Here is a 17,863-nt window from a genome sequence, read left to right as displayed (position 1 = left end):
TGAATGCCATCAGTGAAAAATTCTTGCCGCACAAACTTCAGCAGCAGATCCACTGTGGTGTTCCTCACAGTGACGGAGATTACAATGTTGCACGAAGGTGGGGCTGAAAAGCTTTGGAAATATTTCAAAAGCAAAATACTGGGGATGCTGGATTTTGAAATAAAAACTGAAAATGCTGGAAATCTCAGCAGGTCAAGCAGCGTCTGTGGAGGGAAACAGAGTTAACGTTTCGGATCGGTGACGTTCATCAGAACTGGAAAAGTTTGAGATATAACAGATTCTTAAGGAACTGCAGGAGCAGTGAAAGGGGGAGGGGAGGGAAGAACAAAAGGGAAGGTCTGTGATAGGGTGGAAGGCAGAAGAGATTTAAGAGACAAAAGGGATGATGGGCAAAATGAGATGGATTGGGATGGAGAATGAAACAGTTAATTCAGAGACCATGGTCCAGAACTTAAAGAAGGCTAACTTTGAAGGTATGAGGCGTGAATTGGCTGGGATGGATTGGCGAATGATACTTAAGGGGTTGACTGTGGATGGGCAATGGCAGACATTTAGAGACCGCATGGATGAACTACAACAATTGTACATTCCTGTCTGGCGTAAAAATAAAAAAGGGAAGGTGGCTCAACCGTGGCTATCAAGGGAAATCAGGGATAGTATTAAAGCCAAGGAAGTGGCATACAAATTGGCCAGAAATAGCAGCGAACCTGGGGACTGGGAGAAATTTAGAACTCAGCAGAGGAGGACAAAGGGTTTGATTAGGGCAGGGAAAATGGAGTATGAGAAGAAGCTTGCAGGGAACATTAAGACGGATTGCAAAAGTTTCTATAGATATGTAAAGAGAAAAAGGTTAGTAAAGACAAACGTAGGTCCCCTGCAGTCAGAATCAGGGGAAGTCATAACGGGGAACAAAGAAATGGCGGACCAATTGAACAAGTACTTTGGTTCGGTATTCACGAAGGAGGACACGAACAACCTTCCGGTTATAAAAGGGGTCGGGGGGTCTAGTAAGGAGGAGGAACTGAGGGAAATCCTTATTAGCCGGGAAATTGTGTTGGGGAAATTGATGGGATTGAAGGCCGATAAATCCCCAGGGCCTGATGGACTGCATCCCAGAGTACTTAAGGAGGTGGCCTTGGAAATAGTGGATGCGTTGACAGTCATTTTCCAACATTCCATTGACTCTGGATCAGTTCCTATGGAGTGGAGGGTAGCCAATGTAACCCCACTTTTTAAAAAAGGAGGGAGAGAGAAAACAGGGAATTATAGACCGGTCAGCCTGACATCGGTAGTGGGTAAAATGATGGAATCAATTATTAAGGATGTCATAGCAGTGCATTTGGAAAGAGGTGACATGATAGGTCCAAGTCAGCATGGATTTGTGAAAGGGAAATCATGCTTGACAAATCTTCTGGAATTTTTTGAGGATGTTTCCAGTAGAGTGGATAAGGTAGAACCAGTTGATGTGGTATATTTGGACTTTCAGAAGGCGTTCGACAAGGTCCCACACAAGAGATTGATGTGCAAAGTTAGAGCACATGGGATTGGGGGTAGTGTACTGACATGGATTGAGAACTGGTTGTCAGACAGGAAGCAAAGAGTAGGAGTAAATGGGTACTTTTCAGAATGGCAGGCAGTGACTAGTGGGGTACCGCAAGGTTCTGTGCTGGGGCCCCAGCTGTTTACACTGTACATTAATGATTTAGATGAGGGGATTTAATGTAGTATCTCCAAATTTGCGGATGACACTAAGTTGGGTGGCAGTGTGAGCTGCGAGGAGGATGCTGTGAGGCTGCAGAGCGACTTGGATAGATTAGGTGAGTGGGCAAATGCATGGCAGATGAAGTATAATGTGGATAAATGTGAGGTTATCCACTTTGGTGATAAAAACAGAGAGACAGGCTATTATCTGAATGGTGACAGATTAGGAAAAGGGGAGTGCAAAGAGACCTGGGTGTCATGGTACATCAGTCATTGAAGGTTGGCATGCAGGTGCAGCAGGCGGTTAAGAAAGCAAATGGCATGTTGGCCTTCATAGCAAGGGGATTTGAGTACAGGGGCAGGGAGGTGTTGCTACAGTTGTACAGGGCATTGGTGAGGCCACACCTGGAGTATTGTGTACAGTTTTGGTCTCCTAACCTGAGGAAGGACATTCTTGCTATTGAGGGAGTGCAGCGAAGGTTCACCAGACTGATTCCCGGGATGGCGGGACTGACCTATCAAGAAAGACTGGATCAACTGGGCTTGTATTCACTGGAGTTCAGAAGAATGAGAGGGGACCTCATAGAAACATTTAAAATTCTGACGGGGTTAGACAGGTTAGATGCAGGAAGAATGTTCCCAATGTTGGGGAAGTCCAGAACCAGAGGTCACAGTCTAAGGATAAGGGGTAAGCCATTTAGGACCGAGATGCGGAGGAACTTCTTCACCCAGAGAGTGGTGAACCTGTGGAATTCTCTACCACAGAAAGTTGTTGAGGCCAATTCACTAAATATATTCAAAAAGGAGTTAGATGAGGTCCTTACTACTAGGGGGATCAAGGGGTATGGCGAGAAAGCAGGAATGGGGTACTGAAGTTGAATGTTCAGCCATGAACTCATTGAATGGTGATGCAGGCTAGAAGGGCCGAATGGCCTACTCCTGCACCTATTTTCTATGTTTCTATGTTTCTATGTAATGGGTCATGTTAAGAAACTAAAGATCAGTCTAGATGGGGTGTGAATGGCGGAATCATCACCAGCTGCCGTGGGAAAGAGAAAAAAAGTGGGGGTGTTAAAAATAGGGAAAAAATATGGGCAGAGGTTCTGGTCTGAAATTGTTGAACTCAATGTTGAGTCCAGAAGGCTGTAAAGTGCCTAATCAAAAGATAAGATGCTGTTCCTCGACCTTGCATTGATCTTCATTGGAACAATGTAGGAGGCAGAAGATGGATTGACAAGAGTGGGAGTGGAACGGAGAATTGAAGTGACAGGCGACCGGAAGTTCAGGGTCACGCTTACAGACTGAATGGAGGTGTCCTGCAAAGCGGTCACCCAATCTGCGTTTGGTCTCCCCAGTGTAGAAAAGACTGCATCGTGAGCAGCGAATACAGTATACTAAATTGAAAGAAGTACAAGTAAATCGCTGTTTCACCTGGAAGGAGTATTTTGGGCCCTGGATAGTGGGAAGGGAGAGGTAAAACAGCAGGTGTTGCATGTGCTGCGCTTGCACAGGAAGATGTCGTGGGAAGCAAAGGGGGTGCTGGGGGTGACTGCGGGATGGACGAGGGTGTCACGGAGGGAGTGCTCTCTTCGGAATGCTGAGAGGGGAAGGGAGGGGAAGATGTGATTGGTGGTGGGATCAAGCTGGAGATGGCGGAAATGGCGGAGGATGATCCATTGAAAATGGAGGCTGGTGGGGTGAAAGGTGAGGACAAGTGGAACCCTGTCATGGTTACGAGAGGGAGAGGAAGGGGTGAGAGCAGAAGTGCGGGAAATCGAACAGACACAGTTGAGATTAACCACGGTTGAGGAAAAAGGAAGACATATCAGAGGCACTCGTGTGGAAGGTGGCGTCGTCAGAACAGGTGCGACAGAGACGGAGAAACTAGGAGAATGGAATGGAGTCCTTACAGGATGCGGGGTGGGAGGAAGTGTCGTCCAGGTAGCTGTGGGAGTCAGTGGGCTTTTGGTGAATGTTTGTCAATAGTCTAGCCCCGAAAATGGAGACAGAGAAGTCGAGGAAGGGAAGGGAAGAGCTGGAGATGGACTATGTGAAGGTGGGGAAGGGTGGAAATTGGATGCAAATTGAATGAAATGTTCTAGTTCAAAAATCTAGTTCAGAAATATTAGTTCCTGGAAAATTTCGTCGAGTTCTGATGTTAAAATCAATGGACTTTGAGAGAGGTAGGGTCTCACCTGGGTTACACAGCCCTGGGGGGTCGGAGCAAACAACGTGGCAGGTATTGGGAATGATTCCTTCTTTGATCTTATATTGTCAGACAGAAATTGATTTTGTTTGTTCAATCTTTAAAGCACCGGAATCTTTTCATACTGACAATAGGGCTGTCAATTCATAAGTAAATCATGACTTGACGGTTGAAGGTCAGCCCTACCTATGTCTAAGGGGCAAGAGATGGGGTTGGGGGAAGAGATAGGGAGATGGAGAGAAAATAAAATTGAAATACAGTTTATTTCTGATCTAAAAACATACCTTTTCAAACAGTTCATTATGTTCGTCAGTAAATACGAGCTTCGGTTGATACACAGAGTCCAAATTAGTCCCACTTATTGTGATGTTGAGGCCTCTGTGGAAAGCAGTAACATTTACTGTCAGGAAGCCCAGTGGATTAAACAGTGCATGCAGGAGAGAGAGAGAGAGAGACACTTACGCGTAGCGCAAACAACCAAACAAACAACAGAGGCAGGAGGCTGAGTAACATTTTTTCTGCCCCGAGATGTAATCACCAGTCTGTCAGTCACACTGTTCAGTCGTGACTGTGAAGAGAAGATCGTCATTTGCCACAGTGTGAAGATCTTCACCTTGAGAAATGCTTCAACAGAAACCCAAATGTAAACAATCACTGCATGTGTGTGACTACTCTGCGGGTGTATATGTATAGTGATTTTTTTTTAAACTTTGAGATTTCTTCACATCGCCTCCATGCAGGAGCCAAGGAAGTGGATCGGAAAGGGGCAGAAAGTTACACAGCTGGTGTGCCGATCGCCATTTACCCTACACAACAACAACTTGTATTCATATAGTGCCTTTAAAGTAGTAAAACATCCCACTTCACAGGAGTGCTAGGAGACAAAAATGTGATACCAATCCCAGCATTGCTGGGTGTGCAGCTGCCTTAACAACTACAAGAAGGACAAGGAGCACTTAATTACAAATCCTCATGGTATCGCCCCAGGGAGAGAGCCCGCAGGTTTTCCCATGAAGCTTTGGAGGCACTGATTCAAGCGTTGGAGAGAAAGCGGGCAGTCCTGTACTTACCATCTGTCAAGAGGCCCTTGCCGCACTATGTGGAGGGAGGTAGCACACAACATCACGGACTGCCCGTCCGGAAGCCCAATTGTCTGCCTGACCCCTCCCTCCCTTCTGTTTCTCCTCTTCTTCCTCCTCGTCTTCTTCCTCCTCCTCATCCTCCTCCTCCTCCCTCTGCGAACATGGTCCCGTCTTTCTTGCTGCCTACGCTCCCTCCACCGTAAAACCTGCAGGGCAAGGTGGCATGCCAGTACAGCCCCCGTTAATCTTACCAAGTGTTGCAGTTTAAATCTTTGAAGAATAAATGTAGTTGCTTTGTACTTGCCACAAGCCACAAGACTCCCGACACAAATGAACCTTGAAATTACTCAAGGAAACTGTTGCAGTAGCTGAAACCAACAAAAAGGCACTGAAACGGCACTGATCTGACAGGTGCGAGTGATTATTGATGATCCCTTTAAATAGCGTCCCTGCAGCCAGCTTCCTGGTGCTGCACACCAGCTCTCCCTGTCGATGTTTACTCCAGGTGGTGAGGTAAGTAGCTAAAAGCAATTTGGGAAATCAGGCGTTCGGTGAGCGTTGCACACTCATTGACATCACCCTAGCATTGAGGTCCCTGACGATGGCTGTTACCAGCAAGGGGGGGCGGGGGAGGGGGGGGTCCCAATTTGGCGCACAGCGCTGGATTCGCCTTGCCCTATCGGTACTGGTCTCAATGCCACATTAGTGTAATTTACTGGTGCTAACGGGACAAATTTTTCCCCCAGAGAGTCCTGCCCAACAAGTTAGATGAGGAAGGATGGTAGGAGGCTCGAGCGGAGCATAAACATTGGCATGAACTGGTGTAATTCTATGCAAGGTCACACCCACAATTCCCTGCACAGTTCCATCCTTTTTCTCCAAATAAACACATCAATTTTCATTGCAGAACACACACACACACAAATAGAAAATGAAATCCGGTAACACAATGGGGGTTTCCTTGAGTTTGTGCGATTGTGTAAAACAGGTAATGGCGGCTGTTTTAAATGACTCCCGATTTTTATTTCCATTTGGAAATCACCGGTTTTACACTATCGCACAAAGTCAAGAATGACCCCCCCCCACACGTGCATATATTGTAGTTATGACCCCAGCGTCCCTTTCTGCTTTCCCCGATGCAAAACAATCACTGGCATGGAAACGCTCCCCCTACCCCTCAACATACGTAATCCTATTGCTTAATGCTTCAGTTGATGGAAATTAAGATACAGACCAGCCATTATCTAATTGAATGGCAGAACAGGTGCGAGGGGTTGAATGGCCTCCTCCTGTTCCTATGTTCTGCTCAAGCAATTTTTCATGCACGTCTTACAGCGCTAACAACAGCAGGTAACCTTGTGTTACCTCATTGCCTGACCGGGCCACTCACACAAGACATGGCTAAATGGCTGTGGCTTACCTCATGATGCTGCAGTGTGGGGAGATGTCGAGGATGACAGGATTCTTTCGGTACTGGAACTTGAAGTTACCCTCAGTTGCTGCCTTTGCAGAGTCTATCACCACAATAGGAAGTTCCTCCTTCAGCATATCCATTTTTGGAGTTGTGCATTTTATAGAAGTATCATTTTTGCTGGCAGATAAAAATATGTACAAAATATAGGATGAAAAAAGTAGGCCATTTGATAAAATTAAAGCAATCCATATTGTACAGAAATATACAGCCCAGTTACTATTTGTTTCAATACTTTTTTTAAAAATTCGTTCACAGGATGTGGGCATCGCTGACAAGGCTAGCATTTATTGCCCATCCCTAAATGCCCTGGCTAGGCCATTTCAGAGGGCAGTTAAGAGTCAACCACTTTTGGGCATTCAGCAAAAAAAAAAATCAATAGAAGCTCTATTTTCCAGATGTTACACAGCAGGAAATATTACAAATGTTCGTGGGATGTTCATGCTTTATCTTCATCAACCCACTGTCCTCCTACATTCTGGAATCTGGAACTCTCTCCCAAAAAAGCTCTTGAGGCTGGGAGTCAACTGAAAATGTAAAAACTAACGAGTGATCGATTCTGGTTAGGCAAGAGCATTAAGTGTTATGGAACCAAGGCAGGCGGATGGAGTTAGAATACAGATCAGCGGAACAGGCTCGAGGGGCTGAATGGCCTAGTCCTGTCCCTATGTTCTGCTCAAATAATGTTTTCATGGCCACCTTACAACACTGACAACAGCAAAGCCTTTTTTCTGATCACGGAGGAGCTCCTGCAACCTCAGGGTCCTGGATTCTTGATAGTATGAGAAAGGAGATAATCAGATGCCTGCACACGTCAATGTATGCTATAAAAAAGAGAGGACGCGAATACTGCCAGTGAATCGGAAGTGGTCTGCGCATGCGCGCTGCCGGTTCATCACTGGAGTGAGTTCGTAAAAAAAATGTTTTTTAAGCCGAGAAGGGAGGTGGGTTGTTGAGAAAGCTGGGATCATTTTTTAAAAAGCTGTGAAGGGAGCGGGCTGGCAGAGACAGCCAGGAACATTTATATAAGCCGGGAAGGAGAGCGGGCTGGTGGGAAAGCCGGGAAGGAGGGCGGGCTGGTGAAAAAGCCGGGAGGCCAGAGCACTGCTCAGATCATAGAATGGTTACAGCACAGAAGGAGGCCATTCGGCCCATCGAGCCCGTGCCGGCTCTCTGTAAGAGCACTTCAGCTAGTCCCTCTCCCCTGTCCTTTCCCCGTAGCCATGCAATGTTTTTTTCCTTCAGGTACTTATCCAATTCCCTTTTGAAAGCCACGATTGAGTCTGCCTCCACCACCCTCTCAGGCCGTGCATTCCGGATCATAACCACTCGCTGTGCAAAAAAGGTTTTCCTCATGTCGCCTTTGGTTCTTCTGCCAATCACCTTAAATCTGTGTCCTCTGGTTCTCGACCCTTCTGTCAATGGGAACAGTTTCTCTCTATCTACTCTGTCCAGACCCCGAATGATTTTGAACACCTCGATCAAATCTCCTCTCAACCTGCTCTGCACCCTCCGTCTGTTGTGCTGAAAGTTATTTTTTTAATTTGGGACCTGACAGTTATGCATAGAATGCTTTTGCGCAGCTTCTGGTTCGCTGGCAAGAGTCACTCCGAAAAACAAATTGGTGCATTTTTTGTACTGATCAAGCTGAGATTTGTTAGCATCAAGCAATCTCTGGCTGTGTAAATCATGGCCAGCTGGGGTGTAAAGCTCCCATTGCTCAGTCCCATCAATCCGTCATCATTTCAAACTCAAAAGACCACCCCTCCTATCCCTGCGACTGTACCAAAAAGTTAACTTGTGCCAAATGTGGAGTACTTTTATGCTGAGGTTCCACACTGATTACGAAATAACCCGTGATAACCCAAATTGACCTCAGGCACTACCTTTGTAAACAAGAGATTTTTTCACCCCATCCATCGGACTGCATTTAAACCCAGATCTCAACAGACGTCCGGACCTTACCCATCTCATCCACCGCACTTCGCCCATCCTGATCTCCGCTCCTCGCCCTTACTGACCTCTGTTCCTCACCCATCCCGATCTTCGGACCTCGCCTGTCCCGAGCTCCGCTCCTCCCCCGCTTCCAATCTCCGGACCTCACCCGCCCCGACCCCCGCTCCTCTCCCGATTCTGGCCCCCGCTCCTCGCTGCTTCCGACCTCTGCTCCTCACCGGTCCCGATCTTCGGACCTCGTCGGTCTCAATCTCCGCTCCTCCCCCCCTTCCGACATCTGGACCTCCAGAACATTCCGGATTTTCGATGCTGTACCTGTAAAATGTTCCAAGGCGCTTCACAGGAGTGGTATCAGACAAAAATTTGGCACTGAGCCACTGAAGAAGAAATTAGCGCAGATGACCAAAAGCTTGGTCAAAGAGGTAGGTTTTAAGGAGCGTCTTAAAGAAGGAAAGACAGGTAGAGAGGTTGAGAGGTTTGGGGAGGGAGTTCCAGAGCTTAGGGCCTAGGCAGCTGAAGGCACGGCTATCAATTGTTGAGCGATTATAGTCAGGGATGCTCAAGAGGGCAGAATTAGAGGAGCGCAGATATCTCGGGGAGGCTGAAGGAGATTATAGGGATAGGGAGGAGCTAGGTCTTGGAGGAATTTGAAAACAGGGATGAGAATTTTTAAATCAAGGCCCTGCTTAACCAGGAGTCAATGTAGGTCAGCGAGCACAGAGGTGATGGGTGAACGGGACTTGATGCAGGTTAGGACACAGGCAGTCGAGTTTCGGATGATCTGAAGTTTAAATAGAAACATAGAAAATAGGTGCAGGAGTAGGCTACTCAACCCTTCGAGCCTGCACCACCATTCAATATGATCATGGCTGATCATGCAACTTCAGTACCCCATTCCTGCTTTCTCTCCATACCCCTTGATCCCTTTTGCGGTAAGGGCCACATCTAAATCCCTTTTGAATATATCTAACGAACTGGCCTCAATTTCAGTGGTAGAGAATTCCACAGGTTCACAATTTTCTGAGTGAAGAAGTTTCTCCTCATCTTGGTCCTAAATGGCTTACCCCTTATCCTAAGACTATGTCCCCTGGTTCTGGACTTCCCCAACATTGGGAACATTCTTCCTGCATCTAACCTGTCCAAACACATCAGAATTTTATATGTTTCTATGAGATCCCCTCTCATTCTTCTAAATTCCATTGACTATAAGCCTAGTCGATCCAGTCTTTCTTCATATGTCAGTACTGCCATCCCAGGAATCAGTCTGGTGAACCTTCGCTGCACTCCCTCAATAGCAAGAATGTCCTTCCTCAGATTAGGAGACCAAAACTGTACACAATATTCAAGGTGTGGCCTCACCAAGGCCCTGTACAACTGTAGTAACACATCCCTGCTCCTATACTCAATTCCTCTCGCTATGAAGGCCAACATGCCATTTGCATTCTTCACCGCTGGCTGTACCTGCATGCCAATCTTCAATGACTGATGTACCATGACACCCAGGTCTCGTTGCACCTCCCCTTTTCCTAATCTGTCACCATTCAGATAATAATCTGCCTTCCTGTTGTTGCCACCAAAGTGGATAAACTCACATTTATCCACATTATACTGCATCTGCCATGTATTTGTTCACTCACCTAACCTGTCTAAGTCACCCTGCAGCCACTTATCATCCTTCTCAAAGCTCACACTGCCACCCAGCTTAGTGTCATCTGCAAACTTGGAGATATTACATTCAATTCCTTCGTCTAAATCATTAATGTATATTGTAAATAGCTGAGGTCCCAGCACTGAACCCCGCTAGTCACTGCCTGCCATTCTGAAAAGGACCCGTTTATTCCTACTCTTTGCTTCCTGTCTGCCAACCAGTTCTCTTTCCACGTCAATACATTACCCCCAATAAAATGTGCTTTAATTTTGCACGCCAATCTCTTGTGTGGGACCTTGTCAAAAGCCTTTTGAAAGTCCAAATACACCACATCCACTGGTTCTCCCTTGTCCACTCTACTAGTTACATCCTCAAAAAATTCTAGAAGATTTGTCAAGCATGATTTCCCTTTCATAAATCCATGCTGACTTGGACCGATCCTGTCACTGCTTTCTAAATGCTATTACATCTTTAATAATTGATTCCAACATTTTCCCTACTACCGATGTCAGGCTAACCGGTCTATAATTCCCTATTTTCTCTCTCCCTCCTTTTTTAAAAAGTGGGGTTAAATTAGCTATCCTTCAATCCATAGGAACTGATCCAGAGTCTATACAATGTTGGAAAATGACCACCAATGCATCTACTATTTCTAGGGCCACTTCCTTAAGTACTCTGGGTGCAGACTATCAGACCCTGGGGATTTATCGGCCTTCAATCCCATCAATTTCCCCAACACAATTTCCTGACTAATAAGGATTTCCTTCAGTTCCTCCTTCTCTCGAGACCCTCGGTCCCCTAGTATTTCCAGAAGGTTATTTGTGTCTTCCTTAGTGAAGACAGAACCAAAGTATTTGTTCAATTGGTCTGCCATTTCTTTGTTCCCCATTATAAATTCACCTGATTCTAACTGCAAGGGACCTACATTTGTCTTCACTAATCTTTTTCTCTTCACATATCTATAGAAGCTTTTGCAGTCCGTTTTTATGTTCCCTGCAAGCTTCCTCTCATACTCTATTTTCCCCCTCCTAATTTAACCCTTTGTCCTCCTCTGCTGAATTCTAAATTTCTCACAGTCCTCAGGTTTGCTGCTTTTTCTGGCCAATTTATATGCCTCTTTCTTGGATTTAACACTCTCCCTAATTTCCCTTGTTAGCCACGGTTGAGCCACCTTCCCCGTTTTATTTTTATGCCAGACAGAGATATACAATTGTTGAAGTTCATCCATGTGATCTTTAAATGCCTGCCATTGCTATCCACCGTCAACTCTTGAAGTTTCATTCACCAGTCTACCCTAGCCAATTTTCGTCTCATACTATCAAAGTTCCCTTTTTTTAAGTTCAGGACCCTAGTCTTTGAATTAACTGTGTCACTCTCCATCTTAATGAAGAATTCTATCATATTATAGTCACTCTTCCCCAAGGGGTCTCGCACCACAAGATTGCTAATTAATCCTCTCTTATTTCACAACACCCAGTCTAGGATGGCCAGCTCTCCAGTTGGTTTCTTGACATATTGGTCTAGAAAGCCGTTCCTTATACACTCCAGGAAATCCTCCTCCACCGCATTGGTTATCCCAATCTATATGTAGATTAAAGTCATCCATGATAACTGCTGTACCCTTATTGCACGCATCCCTAATTTCCTGTTTGATGCCATCCCCAACCTCACTACTACTGTTTGGTGGTCTGTACACAACTCCCACTTGTGTTTTCTGTCCTTTGGTGTTCCGCAGCTCTACCCATAAACAGATTCCACATCATCCAAGCTAATGTCCTTCCTTACTATTGCGTTAATCATCTTTTTAACCACCAACGCTACCCACCTCCTTTTCCTTTCTGTCTATCTTTCCTGAATATTGAATAGCCCTGGATGTTGAGTTCCCAGCCTTGGTCACCCTGGAGCCATATCTCCGTAATCCCAATTACATCATATCCGTTAACAGCTGTCTGCACAGTTAATTCATCCACCTTATTACGAATGCTCCTCGCATTGAGACACACAGCCCTCAGGCTTGTTTTTTTAACATTCTTTGTCCTTTTAGAATTATGTTGTAATATAGCCCTTTTTGATTTTTGCCTTTAATTTCTCTGCCCTCCACTTTTTCTTATCTCCTTTCTATCTTTTGCTTCTGCCTCCATTCTACTTCCCTCTGTCTCCCTGCATAGGTTCCCATCCTCCTGCCATATTAGTTTAAACCCTCCCCAGCAACACTTGCAAACACTCCCCCTAGGACATCGGTTCCAGTCCTGCCCAGGTGCAGACCATCCATTTTGTACTGGTCCCACCTCCCCCTGAACCGGTTCCAATGTCCCAGGAATTTGAATCCCTCCCTCTTGCACCATTCCTCAAGAGGTAGGATGTGGTAGGCCAGCCACTCAATCCAACACAGTTGCATCAAACGCAAGTCGTTATCTTAGATTGCAAACCTAATTAATCATAGGCAGCATGTGTTAAAGAGCGATATCGGTGACAGACACTCAGTGTATGACATATTCTGGGTTTGCCATTCTCAGGTCCAAGTAGAGACGATTATTAAATTCAAAATTTGGAACCACTACATAGTATGATCTTGGTAACAATATCACAATGTTGGTGACATTGTTCAAAAGTAATCTCTAAAAGTTGCTTATTGACACCAATTTAGTGCCTACAATGCTTGAATGGTCATAGTTTGTAAAATGACGACAAGTGCACAACAAATGGTACAAAACCCAGCCAAAAATTAAAGGGGGTAGGAGGTGCAGTAATTTCTCCTCCATAACAGGGAACAACAAATGTGCAGATCTTCTCGTTGATCTCCATAAATATATCACTCTCAAAAGTCAGCATCACCTCGTAAAACTGTAATAGAGTTCTCCCTAGAAGACTACTGCTCCACCTAGTGGACTGCTGTGGTAATGCAACTACTGATGTAAATACAATAAAAGGGTCATGTGTCAAAGTCACATGATGATACTTTCTGTTGGAGCCATCTTGCAGAGTATGTTTGTTAGTGATGTTGTAAGGATATATCACAAAAACAATTTGCAATTAATACATAAAAATATCCCAAAACACTTCACAGAAGCATAATGATAATTTAAAATTGAATGATAAGCTTGAGGAATATTATATGAGGACGCGTGACCAAAAGCTTGGTCAAAGAGATGGGTTTTAAGAAGCAATTGCCTGAAGAATTGTCTTAAATGTATCCTCAAAATGTAGTGAGTAGTCAGACTGAATGCTAGGAAAGGAAAATGTTACTGCTAGATTTAACCATGAAGGCTCATACAAAAGAAACATTCTATACGAGGAGCGAAAGATAAGCAGTCAAGATCACAAGCCAGGAGACGGCTCTTTCTGACCGATATAAGTATGTCTTGCCTTTTTTGGACCTGTGTGAGGACCCTTATTAGCAAAGAGGGAGTAAACGAGTGATGTAGAATAACAATGTGCCAGTCCTTCATTGATTTGGAGGTCATCTACAGTACAAGCAGGGCTGTGTGATTGACACCAGAAGAGTTGAACTCTTTGAACACATACATCATTCACATTGGTCAATAGAATTGGGGTTGTTTCTCTGGAAGCTAGCTAAATATCGTTTAGCTCCGATGTTTTTCAGTAGTACATTGTTTAGTATAGCTAAAAGATATAATGCACCGTGGTCACAGTCACAGAATGTGGGCTCAATTTTCCCCAAAGCCGATTTTTAGAGTCTTGCCAGAGTTATGCCTGTTTTTCTAGGCCAGAACTGCTCCAAAAAGAAATGTGCCAAGTTTTCCCATTCTATTTTTTGAAATTGGCACCATGCAGCTGTCCTGTAGCCTCGGGGGGTGGAGTCTAATGTCTGCGCCGAAAAAAATGATGCCGCCCCTTCTGCACATGTGCGGGAAAAAAAGGACGATTTTGATGCGATTCCTATGGGCGCACATGCGCAGTACAGCTCCCGGTCTGCAATCGGCCATTTGAAAAGAGCCAGTTGTGTGAGTGAGAACTTTTCAATGATGTGTGAGTACTTTAATTGTCATTGGAAAAATCGGAGCTGCAATACAAGATGCAACGCGGTGCAAGGACCAAGAATTTCTTACAGGATGAAGTGGAGGCACTCGTTACTGTGATTGAGGGCAGATGGCAGGAGCTCGACACCAGCAGAGGTCACATAAAAGTTCCACCCAAAGAAATGAAAAAACGCTGGAACCAACTTGCAGAAGATTACTGTGCAATGGTGAGCACCCCGAGGTCTGGAGGCCAGTGCAAAAAGTAGTTAGTGTAAATAATATTTAAATTTTTCAATAGAATTGCAATTGTAATTATGACCATATGTATATGTCCTACCCAGCAGAAAGAAACCCTCTCGAAAAAATTATATTTTCATCTTTGCAGAGAAAAGTGGCACACAACAAATGAGAAAGAACTTGAACAGGAGGAGGCCCAGCAAATCTGCACCCACTGACACCCTTGGAAGAGAGGGTCACTGCTTTGATGGGTCCTGCCTGGAGAAAAGCAACCACCACTGCACAAGCTGGGCCCACACTCGAGGGAGAGGGTAAGTCCAGAGAGTGGTGAACTTGTGGAATTCTCTACCACAGGAAGTTGTTGAGGCCAATTCACTAAATATATTCAAAAAGGAGTTAGATGTAGTCCTTACTACTAGGGGGATCAAGGGGTATGGCGAGAAAGCAGGAATGGGGTACTGAAGTTGCATGTTCAGCCATGAACTCATTGAATGGCGATGCAGGCTCGAAGGGCCGAATGGCCTACTCCTGCACCTATTTTCTATGTTTCTATGTTTCTATGTCCTGCAAATTCCACAGTCTGGCTTTGCTAAATGTTAAGTACTGTGCGGGCTAGCCATGCTTCGGTTCATGGGGATGTCTCCATCAGCTACGCTTCGGTTGATGCAATGTGCCATCATTCATCGTGGTCCTTTAAATCAGCCTGCTGCCTGCGCTGTGTGAGCCTACTCATGCCACCCACCCTGCCCCCTCCTCTGCTGCTAACCATTTGCCTGTTCTGTTATATTTTGCAGAATTGAGGCCAACCCCGACGATGCAGAAGAAGATTCAGACGAGGACGAGCCTGAAGAGGAGACCATCTTCCAATCACTCCTTCTAGACCAAGAGCATGGGGGTGAGGGGAGGTGGAGGTGATGGATGAAGTCCCCACTGTTGTACTCACTTTTGAGGAGGTGCAGGTGCCACCCATTGAGGTGTCAGCTCCTTCCCTGAGTAGTGGTTTGAGTGTTGGTGGGACATTCCATGGTTTCCCACCGTCCGAGGCTGGGAATTCCAGTGGAGTGCAGCGAGGCACACCCAGGGGCCCACTGTACCAGGCTGCAGGTCCCAGTGGTGGGGTGCAGTGAGGCACACCCAGGGTGAGGAGGGGAAGGAGAGCTCGACCGCGCTCTCCTGAGGTGCTGGATCTAACAGATGTGGTTCACATGATGGCAATGAGTGCGGAGAGCATTGACCTTACCCGATCACTCCTGGACACCATCAGTGGGGTGGGTAATGAGGTATGGGACTGTCGGGAGAAGTAACAACACTCACGAGAAATGGGAACGCTGTCTGGGAACATGAGGGAGGGAATATCTCAGTCAGCAGAAACAATGTCGGTGCACGAGGGAGGGAATGTCACAGGTAGCTGATGCGCTGTCAGTGAACATGAGGGAGGGAATGTTGGAGGTAGTTGAGACAGTCAGGGCACATGAGGGAGGGAATGTCGGAGTTAACGACTGCAATAAGGGAACACACCCAGACACCACGCCCATTGACAGAATCAACTGCCACTCCCAATCCAATCCCCAGACCAGCCTCATTACCGGCTGTGCCACCCCCATCCGCCCCCACCCGCCATCAAGAAGTGCGCATTACCCGAGGTGTTCGAAAGAATAAGCTTGGTACCAATCCAAGAAACACTGCCACCTGCGGACAGGGGCGGAGTCAACAAGACCAAACGCAGCGGGCGGTCTTAGAATAAGGTGGAGGAGAGATGGGTGCAGCCTTTCTTTGCTGCTGTTGTTGTTGTTGTTATTATTATTGTTGTTCCTGTTGTAACTGTTCTCAAATTAAAAGTTTTTTGTACGGTATGTAAATTTACAAGTTTAAAAGTTAGTAAGTGATCTCAAAGTTTGTAAATGATCTTAAGTGAAAACTTTAAAGTTTGATACAAGAATATATTTATTAAAGTTAAGTACAAACAAATATTTGTTAAGCTTTTGAATAAAATATATTTCATTTTATAATTTCATTATTTGTTCGATTATTAACACAACTTTTTGAAGTAAACAAGAATAATTTCCATCATTTGTTCCATTAACACAACACAACATTAAGGAACAGGTCCAAATAGTAAACATGGTCCATGTGGAATAGTTTCCACTGAGCCTTCAGGCAGCAAAGCATTCACAGATGAGCAGCTGGTGCAAGGCTCAAGCGATCGTTAAAGGGGCACAATGGCCCGCCCTCCTCCGCTGTCGTGTTCCGGATTCAGGTAGTTGCATGGCTTCCTCATCCTTGACTTCCTCCTCCTCATTGGCTGCATCTTCCTCATCATTATCATCAGCCACTCTGACCGCAGGTGGGTCTTCTACTATCAGCTGCTGCTGCCTCATGATGGCTAAGTTATGCAGCATGCAGCACACAACAGTGACCTGACCGATAATCTCAGGGGAGTATTGCAATTAGCCTTCGGAAGGGTCCAGGCATCGGAAATGCTGCTTCAAGATGCCAATGGTCCTCTCTATTAAGATGCGCGTCGCAATGTGCGACATGTTGTATTCCCAGTCAGCTTCCGTCCAGGTTACGCATAGAGACATCATGAGCCAGCTGGTGAGGCCGTACCCTTTGTCTCCTAGTAGCCAGCTCTGCCCTTCTGGCTGCTGCTGAAAAATGGCAGACATAACACTCTCGTGTAGGATGAACGCATCATGGGTGCTCCCAGGGTATCCTGCATCAACTGACATTATGCGATGCATGTCGTCACACACGAGCTGCACATTCACGAAGTGGAAACCTTTTCTGTTCCTGTACATCTTGGAATCCTCCAAAGATGCCCGTAAGGTGATGTGGGTGCAATCAATGCAGCCCTGTACCTTCAGGAAGCCAGAAATCCTGGAGAAGTCAACAGCCTGTCACTCATTGCCTGGGCGATCATGGGGAACTTTATGTAGTCATTCCTCCAGGCATATATTGCAGCAGTCACCTGCCAAATGCAGATATGTGTTGCATGTTGAGAAATGGCGCACACATCCCCAGTTGTGGCCTGGAATGATCCAGATGCATAGAATGAAATAGCAGCTGTAACCTTCACTTCAACTGACAAAGCAGTCATCCTGATGCTTCTAGGTTGCAGGTCTGCTTTTACTAGCTCACAGATCTCGGTTACAACATCTTTGCAGAAACGCAGCCTTCTGACACAGTCTGCATCACTCAGGTGCAGGTACGAACGCCTGTCTCGATAAACCCGAGGTGGGTAAGGTCTCCTGCCCAGCACCCTATGGGCTTTGATGTTCCTGATGCGATGACGTCGAATCAATTGTCTCCTACGTAGCACTATGATGCAGAAGGCTTGCACAAGGTATGGCATTGTCAGTATTGCCCCCATATTTAAATTTTACCTTTGCAAAAAGCTCAAAACGACAGGCAGGCAGGACAAGGTTCTTTGTTCTCCCACCCCACAAGGTCTGTAGGGACCACACACATTTCTGAGCAGGCGCAGTGATCGGGAGCCCCCCACCCCTGCCAACTCCCGGGCTACATTTGATGCGTAGTGCAGGCTTCTGATGCCTTCCGTATGCCTTCCACAGACCCCACCCC

At 45.9% G+C, this 17,863-nt stretch overlaps 1 protein-coding gene across 2 annotated transcripts in view; it reads right to left on the bottom strand.

Moving 5' to 3' along the window:
• LOC139277284 (macrophage-stimulating protein receptor-like) overlaps positions 1-17,863 on the bottom strand; it is a 211,068-nt gene that overhangs the window by 46,132 nt on the left and 147,073 nt on the right. For both annotated transcript variants that reach the window (XM_070895548.1, XM_070895549.1), the window contains exons 9-10: positions 6,410-6,580; positions 4,192-4,285 (exon numbers count right to left, since the gene is read on the bottom strand). In XM_070895548.1, the coding sequence (XP_070751649.1) occupies positions 4,192-4,285; positions 6,410-6,580 (265 nt within the window). The remainder of the gene's footprint in view (positions 1-4,191; positions 4,286-6,409; positions 6,581-17,863) is intronic.

This window comes from Pristiophorus japonicus, chromosome 12 (assembly GCF_044704955.1).
Source record: "Pristiophorus japonicus isolate sPriJap1 chromosome 12, sPriJap1.hap1, whole genome shotgun sequence".
Lineage (NCBI taxonomy): Eukaryota > Metazoa > Chordata > Chondrichthyes > Pristiophoridae > Pristiophorus > Pristiophorus japonicus.
Note: the sequence above shows the minus strand (reverse complement) of the source record. Positions and strands in the feature narration are given on the sequence as shown.